Source organism: Argentina silus, assembly GCF_951799395.1.
Source record: "Argentina silus genome assembly, chromosome: 16".
NCBI classification, from domain to species: Eukaryota; Metazoa; Chordata; class Actinopteri; order Argentiniformes; family Argentinidae; genus Argentina; species Argentina silus.
The window spans coordinates 8,878,430-8,897,477 of record NC_139670.1 but is presented as its reverse complement, the minus strand read 5'-3'; the positions used below and the strand labels follow the sequence as shown (position 1 = coordinate 8,897,477).

At 45.1% G+C, this 19,048-nt stretch overlaps 1 protein-coding gene across 1 annotated transcript; it reads left to right on the top strand.

Annotated features, from left to right (window-relative positions):
* Window positions 1-149: 149 nt before the first annotated feature.
* On the top strand, window positions 150-9,663 carry ubtd1b (ubiquitin domain containing 1b). The gene is made up of 3 exons (XM_083688119.1): window positions 150-1,099; window positions 5,478-5,705; window positions 5,867-9,663. Exons 1-3 carry the CDS (start codon window positions 1,012-1,014, stop codon window positions 6,247-6,249), a joined length of 699 nt encoding a protein of 232 aa, XP_083544245.1. The 5' UTR covers window positions 150-1,011; the 3' UTR covers window positions 6,250-9,663.
* Window positions 9,664-19,048: the final 9,385 nt, after the last annotated feature.

The following is a 19,048-nucleotide window of genomic DNA, read 5'->3' as shown; positions in this document are numbered from 1 at the left end:
TTAATTGTTTTGATTGTTTCAACGTGTAGGACTTTCACTTGTCCAAGGATGCTCACTGCAGGAAATCGTGACGTAACATCAATTTGACACCCTTGCGTTGGGCACGCGCAGGCGAAAAAAAGTTGTTGCTGCAAGCCTCACCAGGAAGGGAAGGGGATTTAAAAAACCTGGGGGAGAAAATACGAGAGGTTTGAAATGACCAAGGATAGCTGGAACTACTACCATTACTCTGTTTTTTACTCCTGCTTTTTGAATAATTAGGCGGTAGTGGGTGCACGGAAGTTTGTTTACTAGTGTTAACTAGCAGGCGTAGCGACGTCAATTAGCTCGCTAGCTAGTATTAGCTGGCACTGTACTGTCTGTAGCCAGAAGCAACAGCAAGGTGGCGAGAGCCAGCGAAATGTTCACCTCCAGTTGTTAGCTAGCTACGGTCGCTAACTAGCTAACATGGCTTGCTAGTACAATTTAGAAGTAACTGTCATGTAAATTACTATAATCGCAGTGACAATATATTTCATTATCCACTTTGCTTGCTAGCTAGTTCGCTAGAAGCTCTTTTTTTGCACGCGACAAGGCTGGTTACTCATTTGGAATGTTGGATCACGTCAAACAATAATAAAGCAGACACAGCCAGCTAGCTAGCACGATATACATCATGCTTTTGCGCGCTAGATAACTGGCTTGCTAAGTTGTTGACCAGCTTGTCAGCTAGTTAAGTTTAACTTTTTAAAGTATTTATCCTATATTTTTGACAGATAACTTGCTAATTAGCTAGCGAAGTCGGCAGTGTAGCTCGCTACATAGTTAGCTTGCTAACTTTTACATTGATTGAGCAGGCGGCATAACCCCAGCCGTGAGATTTGCAGGGTTTTCTTTGAAGAATTTTGCCTACTATCAAGAAAGCCACCGTGACCTGGTCTATATTGCAGTATCATTTGTTTTGGTTCTAGCTAGCTAGAGGTTGACTAATAAGAATGGGGCCCCTGCTTAGTTAGCCAACTGGTTATAATCATGGGAGGATGTGTCGGGAGAGAACGTGAGGACACGCAGGGCCACGGTTCATCCAGGAGCGGTGGAAGGACACACAGAAAACGTGGAGGTAAGAGACATGGTAGTTGGGCTGGTAACATTGTAGCTATGTATATCGGTGGGCTACTTCATGACTTTCAGACAGTAGACAACCTCTCCCAGCTTTTTCCCCCTGAGTTTGAGCAGCGCATTGTCATACATGTGCCAGGTAGATTGTCATACATGTACCCAAGGCCATGTCTGTCTCGACTGTGACGAAGACACTGTACCAGCCATGGGCAATTTCCCCTCCCCCGTCGAGTAGGAGACACAGTGCATCAGCTTCTTGAAACCTTTGTACTAGCAGAACTAAGTATTTTGATAGGGGGAAATCAAAGCAGCCATGATCATAGAGATGTATCCTGTTTAATAGTACATGGTAGTTTTGCATTGGACTTTGTAGTTGAGGCTTAAACAAAGTTATCTTGAAACGTCAAGGTGCAATTCCATTTCCTTGCTAAGATTAAAAGATATTTAAGATCATTCTCTGCAGAAGGTCAATAGTGACAGTGTCATACTTTGTTCTTGTACTGTATAACTACTTGGCTTTTATGTAACTGGTGGAATCTGAATTTGTGTGCAAATGTATTTTTTTTTTCTTTTTCTTTTAATATTTTAATCTTCCTTCTTCTAGCATTGTGACTGCCAATAGCCCCTGGTCCTAGCATAGATCACTTTTTCTTATGATGACTGATGGATAGCTGATTCACCCACTTAGACAAATGTGTTTGTTGTAAGTCGCTTTGGATAAAGGCGTCTGCTAAATGCCATGAATGTAATGTAAATGTAACAAAGCCACAAAGATAAGATAACACACATGTTTGATCTGATTCCATTGCATGTATTGCAATGAGCCTATCCTACGATTTCTACCTCTACCTCCACTGTATTGTACACCTTGAACTGAAGGAAAACCATAAGGCCTTTGGGGCAATGAGTGCCTGGTGCAGGTAGAGGCACTCCCAGGCTAATGATAAGAATAAGTCACATCATGTCCCCTATTACATTGAAACTTCCACTGGGACTGAATTAGGGATGCACCGATACCACTTTTTCATTGCCGATACCGATTCCGACTACTGAACTTTTTGAGTATCAGACAGTGCCGAGTACCAATCCGTTAAAAGGCTATTTTTTCCCCTTTTTTTGAAACAGCTGTGTATGTGCTATGCTTGGCATCATTCTTCTAATTCCGGACCGCAGACATGGTTGTTATTGTTGTCACCGCGCCCGCGTGTCATCTCAGCTGTGCAGCGGACAGTGTTTGGCAAGTTTTTATGACAGTTTGCGTCATGGCAGCGGTTTGTTAGGCATTCCCTATCTCAGATTCCCAATCCAACATTTAAGGCCAAAATTGGCCTGATACCGATGGGTCAGTATCGGATCAGTGCATCTCGAGACTGAAAGCACCTGGTCGGCATGCAGTGTGCCATGTGAAAGCAAGGAGAAGTTGTACACTGTATGTCTCATGATGTAGGTCATTTCTCTCGATAGGATTGTAAAGACAAACACTCATTTGTATAATTTGGCTATCCTCCTGCTTCCTCTAGAAGTTAATTTGTCTCTAACTATTTGTTTTATTGTCTAGTTTTGTAACTACATTGGCGTGTACGTGTCGTATACATGGGTTATTTTGAGAACGTGCTTTCTGTTCCTATTAAATTGTGTGTTAAATAAACTGCATGTTCCACACGTCAATGTTGTCTAGCAACAGAGACTGAGGTTAGTTGATAGGCAGCTTTTCAAAAATAGCTTTTTGGATCTTACATGGAGGTTTGGCAGAGTTCGTCCAGGCTTATCTTTAGCAGCAGGACGTTGAGGACTGTGCTTTAGTGGGGGCGATAAGATTGTCAATTACAGGGGTGAGAGTATGTGCTCCTAGGAAATTGGTGTTGGCTGTGTTTAGCCTAGTTTTGTCTGTCAGAGATATTCCTATATAGGGATCCGCTCTAGTCCTATGGATGTGCCACTCAGTGTTGGTTCAGTGTGAGAAATGGCCTACTTTAACGGTTGACATTGCAGGGGTAAAAGCAAACCCAAAGCCTCCAGGCATAGAAATCCACCCTGCATTTATCTTGGGGGATGGGAGGGAACTATGATGTAAGATTACAGCGTATTGTTTTGCACCACAGATGATGCTTGTAAATCCACACAGGCCCATGTTTAGTGGAATTTCTTTATGTCCTTAAACAATATAAGACTGTGTTTTTATGATGCAGTCATGTCTGGCATTGCTGGAACAAGTAAATGGGACCTATATGCTTCTTCATAACCTCAACAAACCATTGAGCAACTTTTACTGGCCTTGTGGAGGAGCACACACCCTGTTATTGCCTCATGTGTTTGTAACGTTCCTCTCTCATGCAGAGGCAACGTTGATTCACAATATGGAGAGAGGGGAGATGCCCACTCAGTAAGGACTGGTCGCCTGCACATTTTCCAAATTATCCAATTATCTGTTGGTTTGGGGGGTTGACACATCTCACTTTAACTGGCAGGCAAGTTTACACTGGCTTTGTATCTGTGTCTGTCCTCTAGGCTCCGCTGAGTGTGTTGAGTCATATCCTTTCTGAGTAGTGCGTCTGGCCCACAGCTTTGTGCCTGACCCCGTCGGCTCCCGACGTCCAGCACTTTGCCTGAGTGGAAGAAAACCCACCACGTTAGACACTGCACTGCAAATCCGACACCGTGTGGCTGTGTGCTCCTGATTACTCCTCCTCGTAAGCTGCCTGCACTAGAAATAATTTGTTTGCAGGAAAGGCGACCTTTTGGATACTTGGCAACTGTCTTTGTTGCCCCTCCCTGCTGGTGGCCTTGGTTAGCGGTCGATGAGGACTAGAGAAAGCCCTGACAGATCCTGTTAGGACGACAGTCATCTTGCTTCCTCCACCCTTCAACTGCTTGCTGGCCTGCTGTTTGGAACTGGAGATAGGACTGTTTAGTACCTGTGGCGGTCAGAGTTGTTGAAGTCACACACTGGTGCAGACTATAAAAGTCAGCTGCCCAATTTTGACACCATTGCCCTGGACCCTCCTCTCATACCGTTCTGTCAGCTACTTGTCAGCTGTCTGGTTTTCGGAAATGTGTGCGTCCAATTAAGCCCTCTGGTTGAGTTGTGGAGACAGAGCCAGGATGCTTTTTAAAAGGCTCTGTATGCTAACGAGAGAGGTGAGGGACCACTTTAACAGCAACACAAGCTGTAAAGTGTTTCTTCGGCATGGCTGCCAAATGATAGGTTTGCAGATCCAACCAGGAGAATGGATAATGTTTCATAGACAGATATAGGCTACATGTGCATGTTGCCACACACTCTGAATGACCCCGGTCTAATTTTAAACCCTGATATGGTTGTAGGGGGTAATTAAGGTTTCTGTTTTGTTTTTTCTATGACAGAATAAGAAGCATTTCACTCTATCGTCTATGAACGGAACCATACAGTATTTCTGTTCCTCTCCTATCTTCCCCCATGCAGGGACAACTTCTGCTGACGGGCAGGCCCAGACACTCCTAACATTTCTTGTGCGCAGTTTTGAAAAGAGGAACATGGTACAGCTCATTCTCATGCCCTAGTATGCAACACAGAGATTGCCACACATGGCGGGCGGGATGCCGATGCCATGTCTGGATTTGTCCAAACAACACCACTGTTTATAGGATGCCTCTTCGTAGGCATTTCTACAGCCTGTTTTTATGGCTCTCCGGGCTGCTCTGATTCATTCTTTCAGGCTCAGTGAATTCTGGAACTTTGCCCTGTGGTTGTTATGAGGATTATAGGGCTATAGGCCTACCTGTTACCTGACAGAGTGTGCAATAAAGCTACTACTGCTGCTCCAGCCAAAGGCAGGCCATGGCATAGCCTCGGCAGAGCAATGCAGTGTAATGTCTTGTCTATGTCTGCTATGGTTGTATGCCATAACATGACTGTCATCATACCAGACATGATCACAAGGCATGTATTGTGCTGGTTAGTGACTAGATTGCAGCATTGCAGAAGGGATGTGGGATACCCGCTATTGCCCTATCATGCCCTCCAGAGCTGTTGACATGCCAGACATCTGCAGACACTCCCTATCATATGGTAGATTATATAGCTAGCGATGTGCAAAGTACACCATGCCCCCCTGCTTAGATAACCTAGAGTTAACGTGTTTATCACGTGGATGTCCTTGGACATGCCTATGATATAACTTTGAGGCGTGTTGTAAACAAACAATGATGGATGACAACAATGCGCGGGGCGAAGGGTAGGATTGAATAAGCCAAATTGTGTTATATAATATGTAGGCTATTTTAGAGAAATGTGTGTATAAGTTCATCCCAATCAGTTAAATCCTAAAACTAATTGGTTAGTTTGATGTTTGCTATTATCGTACTGAGTTTGTTGTTGTTGTTGTTGTGTGTCCCTACAGGTCGTAACGAGCCTCTGAAGAAGGACAAGCTCAAGTGGAAGAGTGACTACCCCATGACGGAGGGCCAGCTCCGCAGCAAGAGGGATGAGTTCTGGGACACGGCCCCGGCCTTCGAGGGACGCAAGGAGATCTGGGATGCCCTGAAGGCGGCCGCCGTGGCTCTGGAATGCAACGACCACGAGCTGGCCCAGGCCATAGTGGACGGAGCCAGCATCACACTGCCCCACGGTGAGACACACACACACACACACACACACACACACACACACACAGAGTAGTGTATGCGCGCACACAGCACGCCCAAGCCATAGTGGACAGGACAACACTTCTGCACGGTAAGTGATTGTGATAGAACGATAACAACTTGTCTTTGTTATCTTTTGTTCCAGGGTCCCTAACGGAGTGTTACGACGAGCTGGGCAACCGCTACCAGCTGCCCGTGTACTGCCTCGCCCCGCCGGTCAACCTGATCTCAGAGCGCAGCGACGATGACCCCAGCGACAGCCCCGAGCCGCAGGCCGCCCCCAAGAAGGAGTTCCAGCTGAAGGTGCGCCTCTCCACGGGGAAGGACCTGCGTCTGAGCGCCAGCATGGCCGACTCCATCGGGCAGCTCAAGAAGCAGCTGCAGGCCCAGGAGGACATCGACGCCAACCACCAGCGCTGGTTCTTCTCTGGAAAGCTGCTCACGGACAAGACCCGCCTGCAGGACACCAAGATCCAGAAGGACTTTGTCATCCAGGTCATCGTCAACCCCCAGGCCCCCATCAACTAAGGAGAAGAGTGGAGAGGAGTGGCAACAGACACCCAACTGGGCGGGAGGAGGTTCTGGCTAAAGGATTTACTGCTGCTCTTATAAAGGAGAGAAATGTAAGGATTGAACAACATAAGGGAGAGACTCCAAGTGCTGCTTTTCAATGTTATTGTCTACCATTAAAGAGTCATTGTTTTAGGTGTGTGACTGTGTGGGTTGATTTGATCCAGCCACCGGTCCAGACCAGAGCTCCCTGAGAGGAGGGGTGTTCTCTGTGTCTCAGGATGGGCCGCACTCACCAAACTAACTCTTGAGACACTCTTGGTCCAGTGAGACCCTCTCCCCTGCTCCTCCCCTTCAAAATGAACCAACCCAAACAAACAGTAGATTTCTCCTCAGATCTGAGGCCTCACAGCAGGTGTGCACAGCACGTGCAAGGAGTCTGCTTCTGTCTGCACTAATGCTTACTTAAGTGCCAATAGAAATTGCAGAGTCATTTGCATTGGTTGTAAAGCACATGTTTCTGTCCCTGTACTCTGCACTGCAAGGCCTTTAGGAAGGGGACTGGGACCTGGTACCTTTGTGGATACCTTGGGTCCTCCCTTAAGTGAAAGATACACTTTTCTTCCTCTCTTTCTTTCTTTCTCTTTCTTTCTTTCTTTTTTAACGAGATGGTCTCAAACCAAGCTTTTTTGCACACTTGATTATACTTGCGTGGTAGTTTGTGTGCCTTCAAGGAGAAAAAAATAAAAAAGAGAGAAGAGTAGTCCTGGAAAACGCTAGTTTTACTGCTAAGCCTTCTGTCTAGATTCAGGAATCGTTTCATAGATAAATCCAAAATATACTGCTGCCTTTCGACTATATCTCTCTCTCTCTGTCAATTGGTGAAGACGTTTTTACTGCTGGTGTTGTCATGGATGTTGGCCACATGCTGTCGTCCCCCAGTGGTGGTATGTCCCCCACCTTTTTTTCCCATGTACTGTATTGTCTGTTTAAAGAGCCCAGCCCTCATACGCTGTCACACATTGCAATCCTGAGGTGAAGATGTGAAGTTAACACCTCCAGAGGAGAGAAGAGTGATTGGTGAGAATGATAGAGAATGTCTCTGTTCAGGATCTGGTCAGGCTATCTTAACAGGCGTTGAGTTTGGATCCATTGGCTTGCCGTACCTGTGTGTATTCAGCTACTTAGTGAAAGGACCGTTTGTTCACTATCACAACACTCACACCTCATTGGCTGTCCCTGTCTCAGTTGGCTGACTGGCCCTGAGGAGCCTCCATGCACTTCATGTATTTCATTTTCCTTCACATTCTCCCTCTCAATGTGCCTCTTTCTTTCTTTCTTTCTTTGTCTCCTCCTCTCTCTCTTTTGCCCTCTCTCTTTCTCTGTGTAGCCTTGAGCCCTGTCTTCACTAGTAGCCCAGTTGATCAATCTGATTCCCTCTGTGCCTGGGGGGAGGTGATGATGAACCCCAGTCAACCCAGTGTAAAGCTAGCAGACTGCAGCTTAGTCCATTCAGCACACGCAGGCTAATCCAGAAGCCCACCCCCTTATTCCCACATAAACAACGGCCAGGTGGACTGAGTGTTCCCCGAGGCTGGGGTGGGCTGCTCTCTCTCCCGTGTACCCATTGGGGGGTGGTTGTGTTTGCAGGAGGGACCCCAGTGTTGCTACTGCTGCTGCGGTTTTGACTCATCGACTGACTGCAGTCCAGACAGGGAGAGGCAAAAAAAAGAACACTAGAACACTCACACACCTGGTGGTTCAATTAGATTCCCCCCCACTAGCCTTAACCTGGCCTCGCCTGAAGCAGATGGAAATACAATATGTGACATGGACAGTGGAGATGGGAAGATGGTTATGCCCTGCTGTCATCATCATCACACTCTGATTTCAGCCTTTTAGGTTATTTCTGTTTGTCTGCATTGGTGTCTGTAACTTTTTTTTCCATTTAGAGCAAACTTTTGTGTGCTGGGAATATTTGTTTAACATAAATGCAAACTTGAATAAGTATTTCTCTTAACTTGCTATATATGTATGTGCAATACAAAATAGACCTCATACCCTTGATTCTACCCACATTTTGTATAGCATTAGCTATGACTATGTAAAGGTTCTCAGAAACAGAACTTCAAGTAGGAGCCTGCTGTTCAGATTGCTCATTGGACAATCACCTATTCCAACAGTGTCCATATTTTAATATTGCATTTGTTTCTTTAAGATATGTTTGAAATCTTGTCTCCTTCTATAAAAGCGTTCATATGGCAAATTTTTGTTATGGTGTGTCTGTGTATTGTTGCCTGACTTTGCTTAGGACCCAGTTCCCTTTCAAACCGTGTGAAGGTTAACACGTCATCTGGGCTCAGCAAAAGATCTGACGACACGTTGTCAATAGAAGTTCACATTACAGCCTCCCACATCTTCTGCGTAAACATCAGAGAGACCTGTGCTCTGTTGTAACCCGCTATGCTGCATCATTCTAAATCACCACACAGAATGGACAAATAGAGTGGTCGTAATGTAGGCTCCAATTTCAGTGATTTTCACTGATTCGTGTTACGGAACAGTTAATACATGAGACAGCACAAAAATAGAAACCTCCGTCTAATCAATGTGAGGAATCTGCACGATACTGCCAGTAAGGACAAATCTGATACCAGAGAACAGTGACATCACACAAGGCCCCTTCCGCCCCCACCCCCACCCCCCAGTTCTATCCAGAGAAGCAGGAGAGGCGCAGGCTATGTCTCTGTATGACAACGATAGCCAGGGGAATACACTATAAAAAACATAGTTCTGGGACCTGTGAACCTCCCATCACTGTTGGAATAGTTTCACCAACTGTCCTTTTAGGTTTACTGTTTTTAGTGAAGAATGTACAAGTATGTGTCTTTGTATGTGTGCATGGCAAGTAAGTGTGTGTTTGGGGGGGGGGGGGGAGTTTAATTAGCTGTTTTCATGTGTATGAATGCGCCCCTGTCTTTACTTGGTGTCCTCCGTCATATCATCTTAGTCATGGTACACAGGTGGGCTCAATCACACTAGTGGATGTAATGCTGGTACAAAAAGCCATATGGCCGTGGATGTTTATTTAAGTTTTTGAGGACTACTTAAGGACACAAAGGTAGACTGCTTTTCCTCTCGAACCTCAAATACCAAGAAGCCATTGCATTTTAATCAAGCTTTTCAATGGGGTGAGTCAAGGAGTGCCCCCGCTGAACAGCTCAATGCGAAAACATGCAAATTGTGTTTTTGATGACGTCCACAATGACAGATGTATAAAGATCTGTATATTTAGTCATTTTGGAAAATATAAGTGATTATTATGAGATTTCCGATAATTAAATATGCCTACAACTTATTTTACAAGTGATGTGTATACATTTGTAAGCTGATTTCATTTTCAATCTTGTTTTTATCTGTCAAATAAATCAAATTATTGGAAAAGGAAATCTCTGTGTATTCGTTGTTCCTGCAATTGAGGACATTTGTATGATGATTGGGCATAGCTGGCCAGCGTAGTAGATTATGTTTTCCTAAACAGAACATGACATTAAAATGACATTAGATAGGCAAAATGAATTAGTTTGTTATTTACAGTGCTAGCTTGGTTCTGTTTCTTTGGTGATAACTTTAAAAGTTCAATTGTTATTGAATTGACCCTGCCCTAGATTTACCACATACAAGTAGGGTGATTCATTTAGCCATTTAGAACATGCTGCACTACCACCTTGTGGATGTATAACACACTAACATACCATACAGTCTACTGACAGTTACATTCTGGTTTGGCTTACTTGCAGGAAAATTAAGGAAAATATCCCCTTTCCTTGCCCAGTATCTACGTAAAGTGTATATTTTATCTCTATCGAAAGCAAGTTACTATACAGTGAGTGCATACCTTTTTTGTACTGATATATGGTCCCAATCAGAATTGAGCCCACAACCTAACTAGTGCCATGCTATACCAACTGAACCACTCAGATGTGTCTTGTTGCTCTGATCCAGCTGTAACAATACTGGGAGAACATTCCTGCTATACCAAAGACGATGGGAATGTTTTTACTGAAAACTCAGAAGTTACCTCTGTGCTGCCTCGTTTCTAAATGTCATACTCTCTTACATAATGTCAGTAATTACGTATTTTGAAAACCTCTTATGGGCCGTTGGTGTTTCCACTAACCAGGACGGCAATTATCCCTGGTCATATTTCACCAAGTGAGCTTTGGTGGGTCAGAGAGAGAGAGAGAGAGAGAGAGAGAGAGAGAGAGAGAGAGAGAGAGAGAGAGAGAGAGAGAGAGAGAGAGAGAGAGAGAGAGAGAGAGAGAGAGAGTGGGAGAGGATGTTGGTACCTGGCACTGGACTGATTTCATCTGTTCATGGGTGAGTCTAGTGAGAGCAGTGACATGCAGCTTCGCCCAGAAAGAGGGAAGGACTGCTGACCAGCCTCTGGTCTGCTCTGTTCTTGTCTAGGCTAACTGGGCCCGTCCAATCCGGAAAGAACTCCCACCCACTGGTGGAGGCTGGTGGAGGTTCCATGTATTACAACGAGCCCGTCCTCTGATTTCTTCCACCCACGCTAGCTGGACTCCTCTACCCCACCCAGACTGCCTGTTCCACGTAATACGGATACTGAGTTACAGGATGTGCATCATCATACACTGTTGGAAAGCTCTTTGAGGAGTCCATGCAAACATTTGATATATGAGGGTTGATGAATTATATGGTTTGACATATCACATACTCAACACACAACCACACATCTACCAGGATGTATATAATGGTTTTGCATAATGCTGCTTAAGCAACACCAACCCCCAACACCAACACCAACAAAGCCAGTGTGTGTGTGTGTACTACCGGATAGGACACATTGTAATATTATCACTGACATGTCTTCACCACTAGATGACACTGTTCACAAGACAGAGAGACTTTGATAATTCATTCCTTCAACTTCACTGTGAATAAACACACTGTGGTTCTATGTGATGTGTTCAAATAAAAGGCATGCATTAAAATGTATGATGAACACTGGTACCATATCCACTTAGTTTACAACCATTTCTTTCATGTTTTCAATGAACACAAGGTTACAGTAGGCCTATGTACGATGAGACATTCACAGTAGCACTCGTGGGTAAGCGGTATTGAGTGGTGTAGATGATGCTAGGTTTCATTATCCTACCCATGGCTTCTCTGCTGAACAACATTACCTCTAGAGAGGCTGATCCAAGGTCAGTCCTGCAAGGTTAAGATTAACAACACGTGTTTGATACCATTCCTCATTCCAATCCATGCCTGACAATGAGCCCGTCCTCCGATTTTTGCCCTCCACCACCCTCCCCGGGATTGGGGCAAGGTGAGTTAATTCAGGATCTGCGCCTACGGACAACTTGGAGCCAGAGAGATTTCTAGGAACTGGATTTCAAGAACAGGGAAAGAGGTGGTCGGCCAAGGATGTCTGTGGTGTCTGCTGGCCCGGGACCCGCTGCCTGGCTCTCTCAACTTGTTGTCACACATAGTATCATACTGTCACTACACAATGCCAAAATGAATAATCCAACAGACATCATTTGACCTAGAAGTGAGACGTGCTTGCGAAATCTCTGAGAGACGGTTGAGTAATCTTCAGCAAAACATCTTTGTTTTCCTCGCAAGTTGATTTTATTGAGACGTTGACCATTAGCATTTCAAGATGTGACGCACCTCCTCTCTCCCTCTCTTTCTCTCTAACTCTCTCTCTTTCTCTCTCTCTCTCTCTTTCTTTCTTTCTCTCTGCTTCTCACCCTCTCTCTCTCTCTCTCTCTCTCTCTCTCTCTCTCTCTCTCTCTCTCTCTCTTACCAAACACACACACACACACGCACGCACGCACACACACACACACACACACACACACACACACACACACACACACACACACACATATACACACACTCAAAGCAAATAGAGTCTACAGGGCGGGAGAGATCCCTGGAAAAAGCCCCTATTGATGGAATTTCACAAGGAGCGCTTGTGGTCGGCTGCACTGCCAGAGTGGAATCAGCCCATTCTACAGAATGAACCATCACAGTTGCAGAATGACCCTATCAACATGGACGTGGATTCTGGATTCTGCACAGATCTTTCACAACAGAGCCTTTAACAATTACCCAATTAGAAGTGCTGACTGAAATGATGACAAATTTTCTCTGAATGAGTTGTAGGCCTAACATTTTGTTGCTAAGAGGATTCACATCCAAAGAAAAATCTTTTTGGGGTTTCTGTGGAATATATTGCATGAACATAAGAACAAGGGTGAAGGCTGTTCATCACACCGCAGCAAACAGAACGTTTCACCCCTTGTGTAATTCCCATCTGTGCATGGGCAGATTTACGGAAAATGTTATCTGTAGGCAACGGGAAAAAGGATTGTAAGGTCACAGCTGTTGGAGGGCTATGGGTCAGGGTGACGGGAACTGTTCTCTAAAGACATAGGATCTTTTGCAAACGGGGCAGCTCTTTGTCCAGAATAACAGAAAGCTCTAACCAGAATAGGAGATACAATCCTCTCAGGGCAGCAGACCTGGTGTGTGGGTGGTGTGTGTGTGTGTGTGTGTGTGTGTGTGTGTGTGTGTGGTTGGGTGGGTGGATGGTGTCTACTGTGTGAGTGTGTGTGAGTGTGTGTGTGTGTGTGTGTGTGTGTGTGTGTGTGTGTGTGTGTGTGTGTGTGTGTGGTCGGGTGGATCGTGTCAACTGTGTGTGTGTGTGTGTGTGAGTGTATGTGTGTTGCGGTGTCAATATGTGTGTGTGTGTATTTGTTTGTGTGGGTGGGGGATTCTTGGAAGGTTAGGGGGCTTTAATGCTTATCTGCATTGAGGGCCGCCTGGAACACTCACCTCACACCTAATACCTACCTAATCATCATCTAATGGTCACCTAATGCTCACGTAAATACAACAACTACAAACTCGCTCACCCCATGGGCTGACATGACGTCACAGTGACACCAGGGCAGGACCAGAACCATATAGAGCGCCCTCTGTAAGTAATGGTGCCCTGAAAAAGTGTTTCATTTCTAAATGGTGAAACCAATATGTACACCAATACCATCAAATAAAAGCTGAGAATATCTACTTTAACCTCGTAGTAATTGTTTGATTTCAAATCCAAACTTTTGGAGTATAGAGTCATACCTCCCAAACTAATGAGTGAAACTTCCAAAGCGCCCCATTTACACAACAATAACAATACAAAGCCAGAAATCAAGTGGACTTCCTCAACCAGGGGAGGTGGAGGTAGAAATCGGGCTCATTGTCATGCATGGAATGGAAAGAGGAACAGTATCAAACATGTGGTATCTAACACACAAAGCCTGTCCTCCGATTTCTCCACCAGCCTATCCTGTCCTCAACATACATTCACTTTATGAGGAACACTATACTGATACTGGGTATTAGTCCCTTTTCTCTCAAAACAGCCTCAATTCTTCGTGGCATTGATTCCACAAGATGTTGGAAACATTAGTTTGAGATTCTGGTCCATGATTCTGGTCCATGATGACATGATTGCATCATGCAATTCCTGCAGATTTTTCAGGTGCACTTTCAAGCTGTGAATCTCCCGTTCTACCACATCCCAAAGATGTTCTATTGGATTCAGATCCGGTGACTGGGAAGGCCACTGAAGAACACTGAACTCATTGTCACGTTCATGAAACCAGTTTGAGATTACTTTTGTGACATGGTGCATTATCATGCTGGAAGTAGCCATTAGAAGATGGATAAATTGTGGCCATGAAGGGATGCACATGGTCAGCAACAATACTCAAATAGGCTGTGGCATTCAAGCGATGATTGATTGGTATTAACGGGCCCAAAGTGTGCCAAGAAAACATTCCCCACACCATTACACCACCTCCACCATGAAAAGGTGTACAGGTGTTCCTAATAAAGTGTTCAGTGAGTGTATGTTCAGTGACACACATCCTGTCCCCTGTGTGGGGCTTACAGGGGGTCCTGGGACAGAGTGTCTGTTGTGATAGCCCTGGCCCAGTTCTGTCTAAGAGCCACAACAGAGGACATCCTCACCCTCCAGGCCATGGCACCGGCCCAGCTCAGTGTCTGAGCCCTGAACCCTGAGCACTCCTGAAAGCTGGCCAAGTCTGCCAGTCCAGCCAAACACACTCCCACGACTAAGGTGGCGTGAGCTCCCATGGCGTAGACGGCTCCCACAGCGCAGCAGCAACAACCCTTGCCCCAGGCCAAATAAAGCATCTCCCCACTCTCTATCCTGGCCCGTCGACCAATGAGAACGCTCGGCTCCAGCCCCGACGTTGACACCAAGCCCCTCCGAGCTGTTAGCAGCCAGGGGCTTATGAGAATCCTGAGAAGCCTTAAATCTTTTGCCAATAATTTGCGGCTGATCTGCTAATGTTGGTACAGTAGGACTAGTTTTAGGGTGACAGACTGTGTTCTTCTGTCGATGCAAGGCAGTGTATTTTTCTCAGGACTGTGGCTGCCTGACTGGAGATGTACTGCTGTTTCTAGAATGCAGAGAGACTATCCATTAGAATTGGCCTGTTGAGGGTTACATAGTTGTGGAGAAAATAATGTCATTACAACTGGCCTAGATATTTCTATTTCAAACCGCATCATGGGGATAGTGGAAAATGTACATGTGTGTGTTGTACCAGGTCACACTTTAATTCAAGACCCCAAATCACCCAATCTGTGTTTTTCATGCTGTGGTAAGGTCTTTGGTTTGATTGACACTTGATTTAAGGGGCCTATTCCATGGATATTTGGATATGGTTCCTTTTCCATGTAATTCTGTTCATGCAATGTGACTGCCGGATTCCATGATTATGTGTTATGTTATTTGTGTAGGCTGTAAGTCCCAATCCATCGTGTACTATGGTTTGAGTAACAGGGGAGGCTGGTGGAGGTAGAAATCAGAGGACGGGCTCATTGTAATGCAAGAAATGGAACATGTATGTTTGATACCATTACTTATTCCATTCCATGCATTACAATGAGCCTGTCCTCCGATTTCTACCTCCACCAACCTCATGGTTTAAGACACTGCTAATTCAAGGGGGATGCTGCTTTAACCTCCTTGGCCTGCGTTGTGATGATGTGATGACCCATGGGAGGAAAGTCCCTTGGACAAAGTAATGGAAACAAGGCAAGAATTCTCCTCTTAAAGGTCCACTGTAGATCTCTCTTTACTTTCAATGGCCAGTATCCATGTGTGTGCGTGTGTGTGTGTGTGTGTGTGTGTGTGTGTGTGTGTGTGTGTGTGTGTGTATGTGTGCACATTTGTGCGTGTGTGTGTGTTTTAGTGTGATTCAGTATTTGTGTGTGTGTGTGTGTGTGTGTGTGTGTGTGTGTGGGTGTGTTGATTCAGTATACCACGCCTAAATTCTTTCTGCAGTCTGTGGTTGTTTTTCTCAGAGAAAAAAAGTTGTCTCTATGCAGAAGCCTTCGTTCTCTCTCTCTCTCTCTCTCTCTCTCTCTCTCTCTCTCTCTCTCTCTCTCTCTTCTCTCTCTCTCTCTCTTTCTCTCTCTCTCTCTCTCTCTCTCTCTCTCTGAGATCTATTTGACAAAACGTCTGATGACAGTTTGAATCAACACACCCAGTAGTGTCTGCTGAGGCAGGAGAGCTGCTGCTTGTACTTCCAATTAGTTTCCCCAGTGCCTGTCCCCTTCCTTACAGTATCTATCTCTGTTTCCTGTCTCCCCCAGCCTGTCCTGTCTCTGGCTGTATGAGGAGGAGAGGGGGAACAGATCCAGCACCATATGTGTGTGTGTGCGAGTGCGTGTGCGTGTGCGTGCGTGTGTGCGTGTGTGAATCTGTGGTGCGTCACCTCAGCCCACCAGCAGGAGTCAGCGTGATCTTTCTCAGCCTCAGCCACATGAGGGGAATAAACCTCTGTGCCACACAAGTCGCCCCTGGGGTCTGAGTGGTCGAGCTTTGGCAGCCAGGGTGGAGGAAGCGAGGGGTGGAGAGGGGAGTGGGAGTGGGAAGAGGAGGGGAGGGGGCTGGGTGAGTGGGCCGGGGGCAGAGGAGGGTGCCACGTTTGCATCACAGAACTGTAATTCTATTCACAGCAGAGCTGGCATTTTGCTGCTTAACTTTTAATCTGAGCAATCCTTTCTCAACGCTTAGTGTAAACTCTCACAGACTAAAAAGACTTATTCACATTCACAAGGGTCAGAAGAGAAAATCATTTTAATTCCAACATTCTAGACTCAGGCATCTACAGTTTGAGGTAATGAAACAGTAATTGCTTTGTTGCCTACTAATTTTCTTTAAGACAAAAACATCACTCAAACCTCAAGCTCAGTGTGCCTGTTAGTGACAGTCAGGGGGCTTATCTCCCTGCCCCTCGTGACATCTGTGAATGCTGGGAATAAAAGATAATTGAAACCATGCATGCACCTTGAATATCAGAGCTGCTTTTGTCATTTCCCTGTACTCTTGTTGTTGTTGTTGTTGTTGTTCTTGTGAATGTGGTGGTGTTTATATGTGGCTGGATGTGACCCCAGAGTGTTTACACCGACACACACACACACACACACACACACACACACACACACACACACACACACACACACACACACACACACACACACACACACACACACACACACACACACACACACACACAGACACACGTGTACGTGTGCATTTTCTGTTTGGCTTTGTTGTTTACACCACTGAGAGAGAATGGAGAGAAGGGAGGAGGGACCACACTGTGGATCTGGGTGGCCTTAAGACATTTGGGTTTTTCCAAGTGATGAAGTTCAAAACCTCAGCAGCAAGTCATGCTATGTTGGATAAGTAAGGAAGAAAAGAATCTGTAGGGAGTAACTATCCAATTGGAGTGAATTCTGAGAATTCTATGACAGTGAAAAAACAAAGATCATATGCTCAATTTCATCTAATCCAATTCAACTTAAATATATTTACCTTTCATTATACCATCTTACCTGTGCCTAACTACCAGACGCTAACACAAACAGTCTTAATTCCCGGCATATTAAACGCCTCTAAGATTCAATTGCTTTGGCATTAGATTGGGTACCCTAAATAAGCAACATATTTGAGGGGCTTTTCCAAGACCTCCTCTCAATTACAAATTACTTTGATGCCTCATTAGTTAAAGTTGAAGAGATGAGAGGACATCTATATCTTAGGCTTGTATCACTGTGATCCTGTAGAAGTGATACATTCAGGAACAAGGGAGGCTGGTGGAGGTAGAAATCAGAGGACAGGCTCATTGGGCCACATTCTAATGAACCTATTACATTTAAGGGCCAGGTCAGCCCTGCAAGTGACGACACATTGGAACAGGTCTTGTCTTGTAAGGATGAAGAAAAATGTATTCAATAAATATCTACAAATGTCATGACAACACATTTCTGAAGGATGTTTATGAACTATAACACAGCTTACCGTCTAAACAATGTCTTTCCTGGGTAATAAACAGAGGAAATGAACACTAAGTTAGGTCTTTGAGGCCAGCCTTGGCAGCTAAGCACACCAGGGGAGGCTGGCGGAGGCAGAAATCGGAGGACAGGCTCATTGTAATGCATGGAACGGAATTTGATAGCATTACTCATTCCGTTCCATGCATTACAATGAGCCCACTGAAGCACACTGTACTCTGCTTACAAGACAGCTTTCCGTCTTCTGTTTGAACTTGCTGGTTGCCCTGGATACAAGGGCATCCAAATAAAGGCATAATGACAATACTAAGTGCAGCGGAGGGGAGGCAGGCGTGGGTCAGCCAGGTTCAGTCTGGGCTGTAATGTGAGATTCAGATGAAAAAAGCAGCCGTCAGCACATTCCTAAGGGCCTGGTTTTCTTGCTGAAAAAAAAATATCACTGACTATTCATGTACGTGGTTTTGCAGCGCATAAACAAAAAGCCAGGAAATTCACTGGTCTGACTGTTCTGTCACCACAGGAGAGGGGAGGGGGGCTGCAATCTCTTACCCTCAGGGGGTAATTTCCCACAGTTTCATCATCATCATCAAGTCAGGTCATTATGGTTATTACAGCTAACAATAACAAAAACACTAATCAGGAACAACTAAGAATTGTTTTTGATGCTTTTGTTGTTCAGAGGGAGGGTGAGGGTGGTCACATGATGAAAGAGCTACTTGTCTTGGAAACCTCTTGGGAATACAGTTCCAGTTTATGAGAATACTGCACGGCCCAAGTAAACAGTACATGACAGTTTCATGGGTATTTGAATACAGATCTTATAGCAGTCTTAAAAATGAGCATATAAACCACTATTCTCTCCCAGTGAGCCTGGTCATCCCGTGTTCTAGTCGTGGAGTCGTGTGTGAGCTGTGTGGACAGCAGTCTGACCACAGAGAGTAGGTCTGGGCTGGGATTTATGCTGTACAGGCAGGGGAGTAGTTGATGGTATTTGGAGATGTTAGTTAAGGCCAAAACCTCATCTCTTATCTGTCATATGTTGTCTCCCTGGGAGAGGATGAGGAGGGGGAGGAGGAGGAGGAGGAGGGGGAGGAGGAGGAGGAGGAGGAGGAGGAGCATGGCCCTGCACTCCCTCTCTCTCTCTCTCTCTCTCTCTCGGACTGTCTCTCTCTTTTTCAATGAAATGAAATGAAAAGAAATTCAATTCAAAGGAGCTTTATTGGCATTAGCAAGTGAAATTAACAATAACAAATGAACAGTAAACATCACACACACAAACATTTCCAAAATAACAGTTAAACAATCAGTAATGTACGGTAAACATGACACACAAAGGTTTAAAAAGAATAAAGACATTTTGAATATTATCTCTCTCTCTCTCGCACTC

Bases quoted from the DNA above. Each gene is read 5' to 3' on its own strand.
- ubtd1b (XM_083688119.1), top strand. From the start codon at position 1,012: ATGGGAGGATGTGTCGGGAGAGAACGTGAGGACACGCAGGGCCACGGT. The intron at 1,100-5,477 runs GTAAGAGACATG...GTGTCCCTACAG, and splicing joins GACACACAGAAAACGTGGAG to GTCGTAACGAGCCTCTGAAG. The intron at 5,706-5,866 runs GTGAGACACACA...CTTTTGTTCCAG, and splicing joins CAGCATCACACTGCCCCACG to GGTCCCTAACGGAGTGTTAC.